General features: G+C 44.3%; 1 protein-coding gene across 2 annotated transcripts in view; it reads left to right on the forward strand.

Annotated features, from left to right (window-relative positions):
- Positions 1–14,942, forward strand: part of SYN2 (synapsin II) — a 185,017-nt gene that overhangs the window by 123,634 nt on the left and 46,441 nt on the right. For both annotated transcript variants that reach the window (XM_065074449.1, XM_065074448.1), the window contains exon 6: positions 12,706–12,768. In XM_065074449.1, the coding sequence (XP_064930521.1) occupies positions 12,706–12,768 (63 nt within the window). The remainder of the gene's footprint in view (positions 1–12,705; positions 12,769–14,942) is intronic.

Raw genomic sequence — 14,942 nt, forward strand, 5'->3', positions numbered from 1 at the left:
ATGGCCCCGACACCGAGTCCCAACTCCGCCTTTCTTAAGGAAAAAGCGCATCATTGGTGAAAGTCCCCGGAGCGGCGAGGCTGTGCCGCTGTGGGACCGCAGCCTGGCCAAAACCAGCGCTTACAGCGCGCTGAAGCCGCTTTTATGGGCTTCAGCAGAAGAACGATTTTCTCTTTTTCCAGTAAATTTCCTTGCAGTTCGAATTTAAGAACGGGTTCACCGCCTCTCTGGTTTGGTCCGGCGAACAGCGCTGCCCTGTTTCCGCTGGTTTCATTCGCAGCCCCTGCTCTTGCCCCGCACTCCTGTGTGTGCTTGTGAAACGACACCCCTGTTTGCAGCCCGCACAGAGCTCCATTCATCAACGGGCGTGTCAGTGCTCTGCTTGCGAGCTCGGACAGTTGGGAGGTACAAGGAATAAGGAATTAAAAGGAGCAATAATGCATTTGTTATTATTTCGTCGCAGATTTAATTTAAGGAAGAATCTCTGGTGGTGTGTTGGACGCACGGCTCTCTCTGCATTCCCTGTCCTCAGCCCTCACCGGCACAGAGCGGTGTCTGTGTCCTCTGCCTCATGTTGTACATGGAACACAGACACAAATACAAGAGCTGGGAATCTTTTCCAGCTCCAGATCTTTGTTGCTGTAGCAGTCTGGGTGTGTGTAACATGCGGACACCTCCTGTGCATAAAGAAGTTGTTTCATGACCGAGGAACAGAAGGTTTGATTAGAGAGTAACAAAATACATAGATAGATTGCCGCGCAGAACAGGACTGCTTAAAGGATTGCATGTTTCACAAATCAAGCGTAGGAGCTGAGTATTCGTTAACATAATTTGAACCATTTTAATGCAGACTCCTGCAAACGTATTTTCTTGAGGTTTACCTCTACACAAAGTAGCTTGTTACCTGCATATAGATGTATACCTGTTTCACAGCACCAGATTTCTATTATTTCTTAACAGTAAGAGGTCAGTTTTACGATTGTTACTGCTCTGATTCATCTTTCCCCCCCCCCTCCAAAAAAATACTCTGTTAAAAAAAAGGAAAAAGAAAAAAGAAAACCACAAATATTCAGAATTGTTAGAATTGTGTCTCATTTTCAGATTTGAGATCTCCTTCAAAACTGACCAGGAATGCTGTACACTGTGTCCTGGTTTAGTTCAAGCAGCCATACTCTGGTTTTTAGTTTTTCAGTCTGAAGTTTTGGCTTCAAGTCATAAAGTTGGATCCAAGTCCCAGACTAACACCTGAAAATAACTTAGACCTGTTAAAATCTCTGTTACACCTGGAGAAAATGGAGTTATTTCAGGAAGCTTTTCATGTGAGCGAAAAGATAAAAAAGCTGTGAGGCTGAAACCTGACATGGGAAGTTCAGGCTACAAGCAGACCACAACCCCCCCGGCAGGTGTTGCACTGGTTGCTGTGGTTGGCGGTTGTAGGACCATCGATTTTCAGGTCTCACTCAGGGCAGTAGGACTGGAGGGTGAGGAATGAATTAGCTGAGAGCCACTGATTGGTTTCCAGATGCCACCACATGGCTGCTGCTGTAGGTGATCTAAATGACCGCTTTGATTACTGGTTCGGTATAATCCAAATAATGAAGGAATATGCTGGGCAAGCTGGCTCCTCAACACGGAGCACGGGTGACTGAGGGCCCCGAGATGGTCCAGGTGATCATGTCAACCTGCTGTGCTCCACGTGTCTCGGAGGCCTTTGTGTCCAGTGCCATCCGACTGATGGTGCAATCAAACTACAGTTATTAGGCTCATAACAAAATTTGAAATAATGTTGCGCAAAGTTAAAAATCAATTCACAACTATCTCACAGACATAGTTGAAAATTAAATACTTAAAGTCAACGTGTAGAAGCGTAAAGGTGCTATAACTACATCTCATATGGAATTATACAAATGCCATAAAAACCCATTTTCATTGCAATCTTACATAGTGTTGCCTGCAGCTACCCTTGAAATAATTTTTAAGAGTCTTTCAAAGCCATCTGTCCATAGGTGGAATATTTCAAGCCCTCAGAGAAGCTTTTGGCGAGGTTTGAGTGCAGAACGACGTCCCCGCAGTGTCTCTGGAGGGGAGAGCTCCCAGCTAAACCAGAGTGTTGTCCGGTTACTGTCAGAGTTCAGACAAAGATTTACATCCTAGCATTTGAAAGGGACTTTAATACATCTTGAAATCTCTGTACTCTTGAACATTTTTAATCCATTATCATAGGAGACCAACATTACCTGCAGCTTCTACTGGTATCAGTGCAGTGCTTGAGTACCTGTTGCCTCTGCACAGTATCAGCAGGTATCGGGTTTTACTTTGAGGCTGCATTGTCCTTTGTCACATTCTATGTTTTTCACAGTATTAGGAAAATTACTTTTAGAGAGTCTAAAAAAACCCCTCAGCTCAGCAGCCCTTCTGTATCACCGTTAGATCTTGACCTTGTAAAATACAAAGATTATTCCCAAAAGACATAGAAATATTCCTTGACTGACTTTTAAGCAAAATAATCTTCTGTCTTAAATAATAGGAGGAGAAATTACAGCCAACCTGTTACAAACAGAAGCGGACTAAAGGAAAAGAAACACTTGGTTATTTTACTGATTGTATAAATGGACTAGGAGCGCGGGGCTTCTTTCCGTACGCTGCGTTGTGATGTCCATTTTCCTTTGGTTTGATAAGCCTCGATGTCACAGCAGCGGCCAGGCTGGTGCCCACTCCTCGGTTACGCTCTGGCACAGCCAACACTCGCTAATGGGAAACAGAAAAGTTCATTTATCAAGGGATATCGTCACCAATTCCTTCAACTCATTGTTGACACAGTAGAAAACACACTTGACACTTTCTCATTTCTGTCCAGCTAAGCAAGTGTTGAACAACTGATTGCTGTGTTCCAGTAAGATGCAACAAAATAAAGAGGATTGCAGACAATCGACTGTTTGTTGATGTGTGCAGTATAGAAACAGGGCAGGAATCCTGACTACAGCCAAATTTATCATCAGCTTCATCTCTTTTCAGTGGGAATTCTAACTTTGCCCAGGACTTCCAGTTCTGGAGGGGATTTTTGTACTGTGGGTACAAACCAAGTCCTGTTTTCTGTAAGGGGCAGCATGATGTGTGCAGGTTATTGACCCTGGGTGCCGATGGGGGGCGCTTCTCTGGCAGGACCGAGTTGGGTTTGTTGAGTTCTGCACAGGGATTGTCTGTCCAGCCTCGTGCAAGGCTCTTGAGCTCCGGCGGGGACACCGTGCTGTCCTGTCCAGCTGCCGGCACGTGGGATCTACACCGTGACCTTTGGCTGGGCCAGTGCTCTGTGTGTTAGCTTCTGGCCAGTGATGGAGTGTCATTATTTTATCTTTATTGATCTTATTCTCTCTCCATTGTGGCAAATGAATCTTTAGAGCCACCGAGATGCTGAAGGGAGTGGAGCATCTCCCGTGTGAGGAAAGGCTGAGGGAGCTGGGGCTCTGGAGCTGGACAAGAGGAGACTGAGGGGGGACTCATTCCTGAGGATCAATATGGAAAGGGGGAGTGTCAGGAGGATGGAGCCAGGCTCTTCTGGTGACAACCAGTGACAGGACAAGGGGCAATGGGTGCAAACTGGAACACAGGAGGTTCCACTGGAAGATGAGAAGAAACTTGTTCCCGGTGAGGGTGGCAGAGCCTGGCCCAGGCTGCCCAGGGAGGTTGTGGAGTCTCCTTCTGTGCAGACATTCCAACCCGCCTGGACACCTTCCTGTGTAACCTCATCTGGGTGTTCCTGCTCCATGGGGGGATTGCACTGGATGAGCTTTCCAGGGCCCTTCAACCCCTGACAACCTGGGATTCTGTGATTTTAGACTGATGGCAGGCAGGATTCTCACCAGTAATAGCGTATCTGTTGCTTTCTTGATGCTTTGCTAGAGTTCTCGTTTGGCATTGCATTTATTTTCACTTAAAACTACTTTCAGCTGAACTGCGTTCGTCACAGTCCACATCCTGTACGAAAACTGGACAATCGTGTAGATAATGCAAAATTAGAATAGTATTTCACAAAATAGATGAGCTTGCATGAATTTGCAATCGCAGTGCCTCCCTATGCACCATAGCCTGCTCCCAAAGGGAAGGGATCTATAGCTGTCACTCCCTAAATACTGCAGTAGAAAAGCCTCATACAGTTTCTAGGCACAGCAGTTTGGGTAATTCTCTTATAAGGTGGCAGAATGTTGCCTGGTTTTAGAGGCAGCAGTTTGCTGACTAGTTGGTAGAACGATTGGAATGGAACGAAACACCGACAAGCCAGAATCAAAACATAATTTGTCTCTGCGAAGATTTTGTCTTCTCCAGAATTTCCACCAGAGATCTGTGGGAACTGCGCTTTTCGATTTGCTGCCATTATTCTTTACCTTTGCCTTTTTAATGACAATTTCTGCTTTCATGCTGTGCAGGTGTTGCAAATGGAAGCTTTTTCTACCATCAGATCACTTCTCTTTTCTTTTACATAATAGTTCTTCTTTAATTGAAAAATATTTGTGGGAACAAAGGTATTTTAGATTGATTTGCTGGCTCAGATTTGCTTGATACTGTCAGTTTATACATCAAGATCATGTCAAACTTGTATTAGTTTCAGCGAGTGCCGAGTGAATCGGTGTGTTCAGATCCCGTCTCTCGAGGGCTGTTACAGCTGAGGGAACTGGCTACAGGGGCTGCTCAAAATACCCATTTTCGCATCAACTCCCATTAATTTCAGTGGGAACTGAGCTGGCCCAACACTTCCCTGGGACCAGTCTGTATTGCACTTATTTAGGTTATAAGCCATTTTAGCCCTCTGTTTTGAATGAAGAAATCACATTAGGGTGCATTTGCGTCTCTTTGGTTCACTGGCACACGAATCAATTTAAAGCTCTACTTGTTTTACCGCCTTCAGCTTTCTGATTTCTTTAATGCCCATTTTTCTAAAAAGATATTCCTGAGCATATCAGATTCTGCGTGGGCTTGCCGTGCGTGTGAAGGGGTACAAAACGTTACTCCGCACAGGTAGAATTCTATACTTATTTTTTCTGTCGGGGTACGGGGCAGTGGAAAATCTGGCTGGACATCTGTGAATTGTTGTTTGTGTTTGTTGCAAATCTGAGCTGGTTAAACGAGCTGTTGCTGGTTTTGGTAGTTGGGAGAGGAGCTCGCTGAGCTGCCCTGCTGGCGAGCCCTGCCGCGCGGCCGAGCCCGGCGGTGCCTGCACACCCTGTTTGCTCAAACCCAGACAGGCCAGAGAAAGTCCATCCTCTGCTTGTTTGTTGAGTCAGGGCTCTTCCTGCCCGTTTCTGGGAAAGACAAAGTGAAGAAAAGGCCTCCTTCATTATTTCACTTTTAATTTCCTTTCTCCAAAGCAAGCAGGGCAAAATTAGATTTAGTGTGATGCATATTCCACAAATAAATTGCATGGAACTAGAGTGGTTAAATGAACTTTGCTTGGGAACTGTTGGAAAGGTAAATATTTAAACACTGAAATTGAGGTGAGTTGTGTTTACACAACACCTTTTTTTGTTGGTGTTGCTACTTTTTTCCTCCCCCTCTTTTTTTTCCTATTGTGGCTTTTCTAGTCAACTCACCCATGGGGACATTAAAGCCAGGGTCAATGCCACCTTCAATAAACCCTGGTTTCTGTATTGTTGCCAGCAGAGGGCTTTTTTTTCCCTATTTTTCTTTTCTCTGCCTAGTTTTATGTTTCTATACAACTTCAATTCTATTTTACATTCTATCTTGAAAGAATTCAAAGTAAACTTACAATAATTCAAATAATTATATATCTTGGAAATAAAATAGCTTATATGATGTGACTCTAAGTACTGTTCAGAAGTACTTAAATTGCAGAAATTAATTAAGAGTGCATGGGCTTCATAGCTAGTTAAAATAAAAAATGGAAGTATTTCTGGTGACTAGTCCTGGTGTTTTCATCGAGAGCTCTCTGGGCACTGTTCCCATCTACAAATATCCTGCAGTGCCAAAGCCCAATGGGTTCCTGGGCGTGAATAACCTGGAGCAGGTGTGTGCGGGTCTGGGACTGCGGGGCTGAGGTTGGGTCAGACAGTTCCTTCACAAACGCGCGTGGGGAAACGGTGCCACACAGTGACCTGGAGTCTGCTCTGGGAAAACAGTTCAATAATCAAGTAGGATTTGTGCCCAAGAGCCTCAGGTTTGTGAGGGGAACATCACAGCTCCAGTGCCACCCGCATCCTCCAGTGACCGCACGTTGCCTCCCGTTCCACTGCCTGTTGTGTTCCTTGGTAAAACACAAGTTAAATTGACTTTGTTGAGTTCACTGAGAGGATGTATCTAGTGCAGTGACGCCTGTATCCAGTGCAGTGCCTCAGGGGGCAGTGCTGGGGCCAGTATTATTCAATATATTCATCAATGATATGGATGAGGGAACAGAGTGACTGTCAGCAAGTTTGCTGATGACACCGAGCTGGGAGGAGTGGTGACACTGGAAGCTGTGCTGCCATCAGAGACCTGGACAGGCTGGAGAGCTGGGCAGGGAAAATGTAATGAAATAGAACAAGGGCAAGTGTAGAGTCTTGAATCTGGGCAGGAACAACCCCAGGTTCCAGTGTAAGTTGGGGAATGACCTGTTGGAGAGCAGTGTAGGGGAAAGGGACCTGGGGGTCCTGGGGACAGCAGGGTGACCATGAGCCAGCACTGGGCCCTTGTGGCCAGGAAGGCCAATGGTACCTGGGGTGGGTTAGAAGGGGGTGGTCAGTAGGTCAGAGAGGTTCTCCTGCCCCTCTGCTCTGCCCTGGGGAGACCACACCTGGAATCTTGTGTCCAGTTGTGGCCCCTCAGTTCCAGCAGGACAGGGAACTGCTGGAGAGAGTCCAGCGCAGCCACCAAGATGCTGAAGGGAGTGGAGCATCTCCCGTGTGAGGAAAGGCTGAGGGAGCTGGGGCTCTGGAGCTGGACAAGAGGAGACTGAGGGGGGACTCATTCCTGGGGATCAATATGGAAAGGGGGAGTGTCAGGAGGATGGAGCCAGGCTCTTCTGGTGACAACCAGTGACAGGACAAGGGGCAATGGGAGCAAACTGGAACACAGGAGGTTCCACTGAAAGATGAGAAGAAACTTGTTGGGGGTGAGGGTGGCAGAGCCTGGCCCAGGCTGCCCAGGGGGGTTGTGGAGTCTCCTTCTGTGCAGACATTCCAACCCGCCTGGACACCTTCCTGTGTAACCTCATCTGGGTGTTCCTGCTCCATGGGGGGATTGCACTGGATGAGCTTTACAGGGCCCTTCCAACCCCTGACACTCTGGGATTCTGTGACATGACTCTTGTTGATATGGGTAAGTAACTGGAATTTTTTCCTTCAATGGTACCGCATGTGCAAGAATGTCAGGTTAAAGGAAATGGTAGCAATGGATTCTCCTGAGGAGAGAAGTACTTATGAAGTAACAAAGAAGTGCTACTGCAGGCTGCTGATTCTACTTTTTATTTTTCATTGAAAATCCATTGAAAGTGCAGGTAGCAATATAGTGTAAAAATAGCGCGGTTCTTCATAAGCATATTAGCAGATAAGTACATGAGCTGTGTCACTTCATTACTGAGCTGCACAGGTCAGAGTTTGGATGCAGCAGGTCTCGCTGTTTCCTGCTGGGCATCTCCAGATCAGAGGTGAGGAGCTTTCAGACCTTTCTGTGCTCCCCAAGTCCCCTGGAACCCGTGTTGCTGATGGTTTTCGGTGCTCTCACAGCACTTGCGTGCTTTTTTTGACCACCTACATCATTCGATCACTGTCTTTTGAACCTGGTTTTAAACTGGTTTTCTTATATTCTAGCAAAGTGAAGACCAATAATCACGGTGTTTGCTGAAATGGATTGAATTTTCTGCGTCTCCTTGTTCATTCACCATAATTGTTAATATGAGGGATCAGAACAGAAGATAGACCAACCCTAACTCTTTTGTACAAACAACGTATGTAACATATTGAAAATGTCCTGCCATTTCAGAAGAGCAGTACAGTATTATTTTGCAGATTTCAGGCATTTAAATTAGGTTCTGATCAGTAACTAACGAATCTTTGAACCTAATTTGTGTTGAATCCAATTTGCAAAGCATCCTAGCAATGATGTAATAATTTACATCAATGGAAGACTAGAAATCCAAAGCCTTAATGAGGGTGATTTGATCACTTGCTGCTCCCAACACCAACAGTTTCAAAAGGCTTTGTGGTCCCACGCTAGCGAACCCAACAGATGTCATGGCCTAATTCTGAGAGACTTAATGCCACGAGAAACAGGCTGCCGGGATGTATTTCACAACGATTGCTGTGAGTGCACGCTTGCCTTCATTAGTGTTTATTCAGCAACTTCAGAATATTGGGTCACATTTCTCCCCGGATTTAGTAATTCCACCAGCATAACCCCTGCTTGAGATAGTTCTTTGTTTGTAAATCTAAGTAATTTCATCGTAACTACAATTACTTTGCTGTTTGCCTGTCAGTAGAAATCGCGCGTGCCGTGAGTTCCTGCCGCTCTGTCTGTGCTGTCGGTGAACGGATAGGAATAGATCCGATGAAAAATGAAGGTGAAATCCATCACTGTGAGAGATGTCGAGGGGTGGCTGTGTTTCAATCAGTAATTTAAAAGAATTAAAGACTGCTACAGTTGCTGCAAGTGCTTTGGGAGCCCCTTGGCCTCCCATTTTGCAGTTGTGCCGTGAAGCTCCGGTTTGGGTCCCGGTGCAAGTGTGTGGCCGAAAAATCAAATCACTCGCTTGAGAAAGATTGCTCCTGAGAGTTCTACACCAATTAACTGCAAACGTGTGCACCTAAAAAAGCATATTAGGCCCGTTGCAGAATCGGTTTTAGTGACATTCAGTCAACACCATTAAAATAATTACTTTCAACTGGACTGCCTTGAAAACAGTAAAATAAATAGTAGTTATGTAGAATAAAGTGCTAGTTAAGTGGCATGCAAATGAGCTCTTGAATGAAAAATGCTAGTACGCAGTGATTTGCATAGGGAAATGATAGACATGCTATTGAAAACATGAAGGTTTTTCAGCCGCATTCTGAACCCATACATACTGATGTATCTCCAACACAGATTTAATCGCTTCTCCCCTGTCCTTGGACCTTCGCGGTGCAGTTACCCAGGACGGGGTCCGAGCTTTGCAGCATTTGCTGCTCTGCCGCTGCGAGTCGTGTCCAGCAACCAGATTTGTCTGCTCGTTAAGTTTTAAAATTTAGCTCACGCTACTAATATATGACAGAAAGCTTTAAAACAAGTCACTTCAGTAAAGCAATGTCCACGCTGAATATTTCTCCGTTTGAACCTGGGAATCCAGATTCTGTGACCCAGGCTTTAAAAGGATGCTGCTCCTAAAGAGTTTTTACTACCACCTTTTATCTACAAAATGTAATCTACGTTTTGCCCTCCTGGGGAACATGCCTTCGGGTTCACAGATCAAAGTAGTACCTACTACTAGTAGTACCGAGTTCTAGTCACAGAATTGAGCCGCGCAACTTATTCTGTTGAAATGAGGCTACACATTTCTTTAAAATAGCAATCGAGGAGTTAAAAGCACAGAAATGAAAACGTGCAGACTCAATCCCTCCTTGTAGTTTTTAGGAGATGATAAAACATCCTGATACTCAGTGATGTTATTTTGATTAATGATATCATATCAGCAAATACCAGTAATGTATTTTGACTCATTTGATATAGGTTCCTACAAAAAGCCATGACAGTTTTTCCTGCTGTTACTAATATTTATTACCAATCCAACCATATCCATATATAACTATGGAAAATTGTATTGCGTGCTTGCCATGTGTTTTCTTTTCTATCTAATTAATGATTATAGTTTATTGCATTGTTATTTAGGTTATAGTAGAAGCCTCTTTTAGCTTTATTTTTTAAAATATTCAGATGTATTTCATGTGTGTTACATGTATGTGCGAAGGTTCATGTAATGTAGTCCATTTTCATCTCTCATGAATAGGAACTTGCCAGATTTCTTAATGTGATTTCTGTTGTTGGTCTTCCTGATTTCTTCCTCAGTTTATAATTGTCACAGTAGAATTTATGCTTTTCTAAATTTAAGAAAAACATCAAAAAATAAGTGATATTTTTGTAGAATGGCCTTTTCACCCCAATAATACACATCAAAGAAAACATGCAATGAGTCCTGTTAGTATCAGCTCTGTTCAAGTGGATCCATTGATACATGTGAGATTTCCTTTCAAGTTCTCTCTGTACCAGCTATAGTGTAAATTCAAAGGGAACCCATGGAGGCGGTAGGTTTTTGGTGTTAGTGTCACCCTTGTATGGTACATGATGTTTCCCCCAATGTCTGACGAGTCTTGCGAGCGCCTGTTGTGTTAGGACAGGAATGAACAGTCAGGAGCAGACTGGGAAGAGGTGGGACTCAAGTGGAGTTTTCTATCATTTCAAGCAGAAATCTCCGGGTTTGTTATTTTCTGAGGGAGAGTGCAGAGGGGGTTTGAAACTTTCTCCTCTGTTTGTTCCTGTGGCCCACAAGGATTCCAGAGCTTTGGGATCACGGGAAGATACGTGATCCGCTAATGACGGGCTGCAGTCAGAGCTCTGCCAGCATCGCCATTAGAACCCCGGCGCGGTGGTTTGTAGTTCAGCCATAAAGATGTGCTGCTGCCCTTACGAGCCTTGGTCAGGCAGTGGTTTGTTCCTCCTCCCCCCAAAAAAACAAATTGAAAGAAGAAGTGGCTGGGTTTAAAATTTGCAAGCAATAAATAAGTGACTAGATGTATTTTGGATTTAAAGACCAACTCTTTTAATGGTTCCTAAACAAGAGTTAAATAAATTACTTTCAAAGTATCTGTAGTTATTGATTCCTACAGCGTTAGACCCCGGAATTTCTGCAAGAAATACCCATTGCCTTTACAGAGGCACTGGAACGTGGCAGCCACGGTTCCTCGTGCCCCACAGGGATTCAGGGTGGTCCGCTCGCCCATAGGGTGACCCTTGGCTGCACATCTCGAGGGTGCCCTGGCAGAAGATATTAGATCTGTGTTACATCCCTACTTCACTAAGTGGAATCATTTAACTAGGATGGTAGTAGGGTTTTCATAACTGCAAGTCTTCAAATCAAACCCGGTTTTCTTCTGAAAAGACGTAGCTTTGGGTTTGATGCAGAAATCAGCGCAAACCCTGTTGCGTGTGTTGTGTGCAACTGTTGGACCCGGGGTCTCGTCAGGCTTTGAAATCTCTGATACGGCAAAGGCATCAATCCAAAGATTCCATTTCTGATCAGGCAGAGCAGAAACAGAGATTCTGTCAGAAAAACAAGCAACTTGCATTTGTTTGCTTAGACGCCCTTTGTACGCTTTTCAAAAGAAGTCAGAACAAAGCAGTGCATCAGGATGCATTTGATAGGAAAGTCCATTTACACAGCAACCGACCAAACCTGAATGCGTTGTGCTGGAGCCTGCCGGTGAGTAACTGTGCAGGGGACGCCGCTGCTGCTGCTGCACATCTGCCTTTCACTTCAAGTGGTTTTAAAGCAGGAATCCTTAAAAGCATGTTGAAAATAAATGCTTAAAATGCAGGGAAAGCCGGTGTGAATTGTAATTAGCTTTATAGCCCTACAAATGGGTTTGGATGTTACCAAAAGCCAAGTGGCCTTTCTTTCTTTATCTCTTAATGTCCATATTGACAGGCCCATGACATTTTTGGTGTAAATATCTGTGTGTTTCTGTGCAACATGTGTGAACTCCATTTAGCCTCTTGACAATCTTTTGCAAGTATTTGGAAAATAAATTTGTCATAAAATCTCTAAGAGGATTTCAGTGGTTTCCCAAAGCATCAGCTCTGCCTTTGATTGTATTTACCCTGTTAAAATTTGGTTTCAGGGCCCACGACACTTGCTGTCCTGCTGCTGCCCAGTTTAATTACATGTTGAGAGTGTTCGGTTTTTTATTTCTAGTGATAATCCCGTTCTACTAAGTATTTGTATTTATGCTTGGTTGATAGAGGTTCGATATATGTACATAAGACAAATAAGTGGCAGCTGCTCCCATGACCGGGAGATCTAAAGCTGCCTCAAATGATGGAAATAAAACTGGTTACTCACGGAACTTTCTGAGAGTCAGAACCATGATAATTTGATTGAATACAGCGTATCCCTATGGCTTCGCATGTTTGGCTTCCTCATCAGTGGCTGAATTATGACTTGCATTCTATGCAGAAGCTGGAACCTTCCCTAGAGAACCTGGATATCCTGTAAGAGAAGCTGGGGTCTGCCTAAAGTTGTTCTGGTGAATTAGACATCATTGCTTTCATAAGTGGTCACAAAAAGAATGTACAGCCTTGCTCAATAAAGGAAATCAAGGGGAAAAGGAAAAAGGTGATTAATTTGACATCATTAATGGTTATAACCTTTGAGAGTGTGAGTTTACAGGTCAGAACACACAGTAGCAAAACATAGAATAGGAAATGGCAGAAATGCAATTCAAAAAGTGAAGTCGAAAGACATACCAAAAAGCTAAGGTAGAATTACACAAGGTGTATGTGTCGGGAATAACACAGCACTCGTGAAACACGCACGGAGTCTTACAGAGGTGAACAACATGTTCAAATGGCCCACGGCAAGAGCGGCTTTGGCTGCGTTATGGTCGTGTTTAAATCGTTTTCAGACCTGATGCAGGTTAGCGGGTGCGCTCCCGGTTGCTCTGTCTAACCCGTCTGCTCTGTTTCCCGTAGCTGACCATGCCCACGTTCCCCGTGGTGGTGAAGATCGGACACGCTCACTCGGGCATGGGAAAGGTGCAGATGCTACTTACTGCATGTTGGGAGCCGGGGGGTTGTCTGCAATCATGTGCATGTGCTTTCATCTCTTGGATATTTCAGCTTTCCACTGTCTCGGAGCCCTACCCTTGCAAATCTCTGCTTGTATATTATTCAAGAAAGCACCTCTCTTGAGGAAAATATTAAAGCACATATTTTCACATGGATGCCTTTTCAGTTTATGCGCTGTCCTATACAGGACGTTCTTTCAACCGTGCTGAGATGCTTTCTTGACGCAGAACTGTGTTTATTAACATGATTGACTGCAGTGAAACTATTTAAGAGTCAAGGTGTGTTTGCACAATCCAGCTTTTTGGACCTGGGAATATAGGAGGGTTTTGCCTTGGTTCTTCATTAGTTTCAGCTTGATACTGAACTTTTCTTCCCTTCCTGTCCTAACGTGTTCTCTGTGACTGTTTCATACCATTGTATAACTGCTGCTTTCTTTCTCCAAAGTAATTGCATTTCAGTGGTGAGTACAGTTGTTTTGATATCACTTCTCTCACAATGATGGTTTGGCGGGATGTGGTTTAAATCCCACTTTCATTTGTATCTGTGAAAATTTCCAGTCATTACAGATTAACCACTTTTTTTCACTGAAAACACTTCAGTGCTTTAAGAGTTTTAGATTTTAAATAATGAGAGAACAGTTACATTTATCAAAGCTCCATAGAAACAATATTTGCCACTAGCAATAGAAATGGAAAACTGATTGAGTTGTGTTTTATTCAGTAATTATGCAAGATGTGCTGTATGTTGTGTTCTTTTGCCTATGACCGTTTTGCTTTATTTTGTACTTAGTAAGTCAGGGCAAATACAGCAGTCAATTTAATTGAGAGCAGAATTAAACGCTAATTACTTAAACTACAGTTTCTGTGGATTGCATACATGAAGTATTAGCATGTTTGTACCGTCCTTTCAATGTTCACCTCTCATTTATAGAAAAGGGAAATAATACACAGGAATGTTCAGCATACTAAAGGGCATGAAATCTAGATTTTTTTAGCTACAAAATATTTTAAGTCCTTAAAGATTATTGTGAGTGTTTTGTAGAGAGCTCTGTACTGTCAGAGTCCAAATGAAGGTTCTGGCACTGGCCCAGCCCTCCAGAACAGCGCTGCTGGGGGTGCTGTTCGCACTGGACACCATTAGACTGGCACGTGCTGTCCAGTTTTCAGAAACTAAGGTGGAACCGGGCGTTGTGGCCGATGTTGTGGCTCTCCAATGGCAGATGACTCTGTCCGGTTCTCCATCTGGGAGCTGGGAGCCGATACTTAAGCCTTAGGGTTTGTGTGAGCTCCAGCAGAGCCCGTTTGGCGCAGGTCCCATCGCACAGGTTCCCCTTGCAGAGCCAGGCGAGGCAAACAGGGCACTGGGCAGGCAGAGTTGCAACCTCTCCTGATGTCGGATGACACAAGAAATACTAACCCCTGCCTCCTATCTCACCTTTCTGAAATGTACTTTGGGTCAGTGTGCTGTTGGAGTTCCAGTTTCCCATTTTCTTCTCACCCTGACTTCTCTTTGAGTCACTTTTTCTCCCTATTTTGAGCAGCTCCTTTGATGTCAACCATAGAGATGTGCCCGCTGTCCAAAGAACACCTCTGTCCTCCACCTGCTCCCTCTCCCCCTAAACCAGCATTCCCCACTTTTCCAGCTCCCCCTTCTTCCAAGCTGTTCAAATCGATGGGTTTAGCACCGCTCCCCATCTTAACACAAGTGTTCGGACTCCTAGAAAACCGACTCCTTGCAGAGAGGTGTGCAAGTGGGAAAACCAACTCTGTTCTCTTGAGCCCCCTCGCTGTGCTCCCTGTGAGCGCACACGGGACGGCATCGCCCGGCATCTCCTCCTCATAGCGCGTGCTGGGCTACAGGTCTACAGAGCTATCAAGAATTATGTGTCAGTTAGTGTTGCATATTATCACACCTTGAAAAATGCTAAAGCCTGCACATAGAAAATTAACAATCACCACTAAAAAAAAGAGAAGGTAATTGAAAAGCAAAATAAAACTCTGCAATTTGCTTTCTACACATGAACAGGTAATGTTGGACACTTGAATGCAGGAATGTTATGGAATCCAGAAATCAGATAAGATATCCAATACTTTGTTTATAAACTGATGCTGTCAAAAAATGTGCTTCTCATGAATATCATT

This window comes from Columba livia, chromosome 10, assembly GCF_036013475.1.
Source record: "Columba livia isolate bColLiv1 breed racing homer chromosome 10, bColLiv1.pat.W.v2, whole genome shotgun sequence".
Lineage (NCBI taxonomy): Eukaryota > Metazoa > Chordata > Aves > Columbiformes > Columbidae > Columba > Columba livia.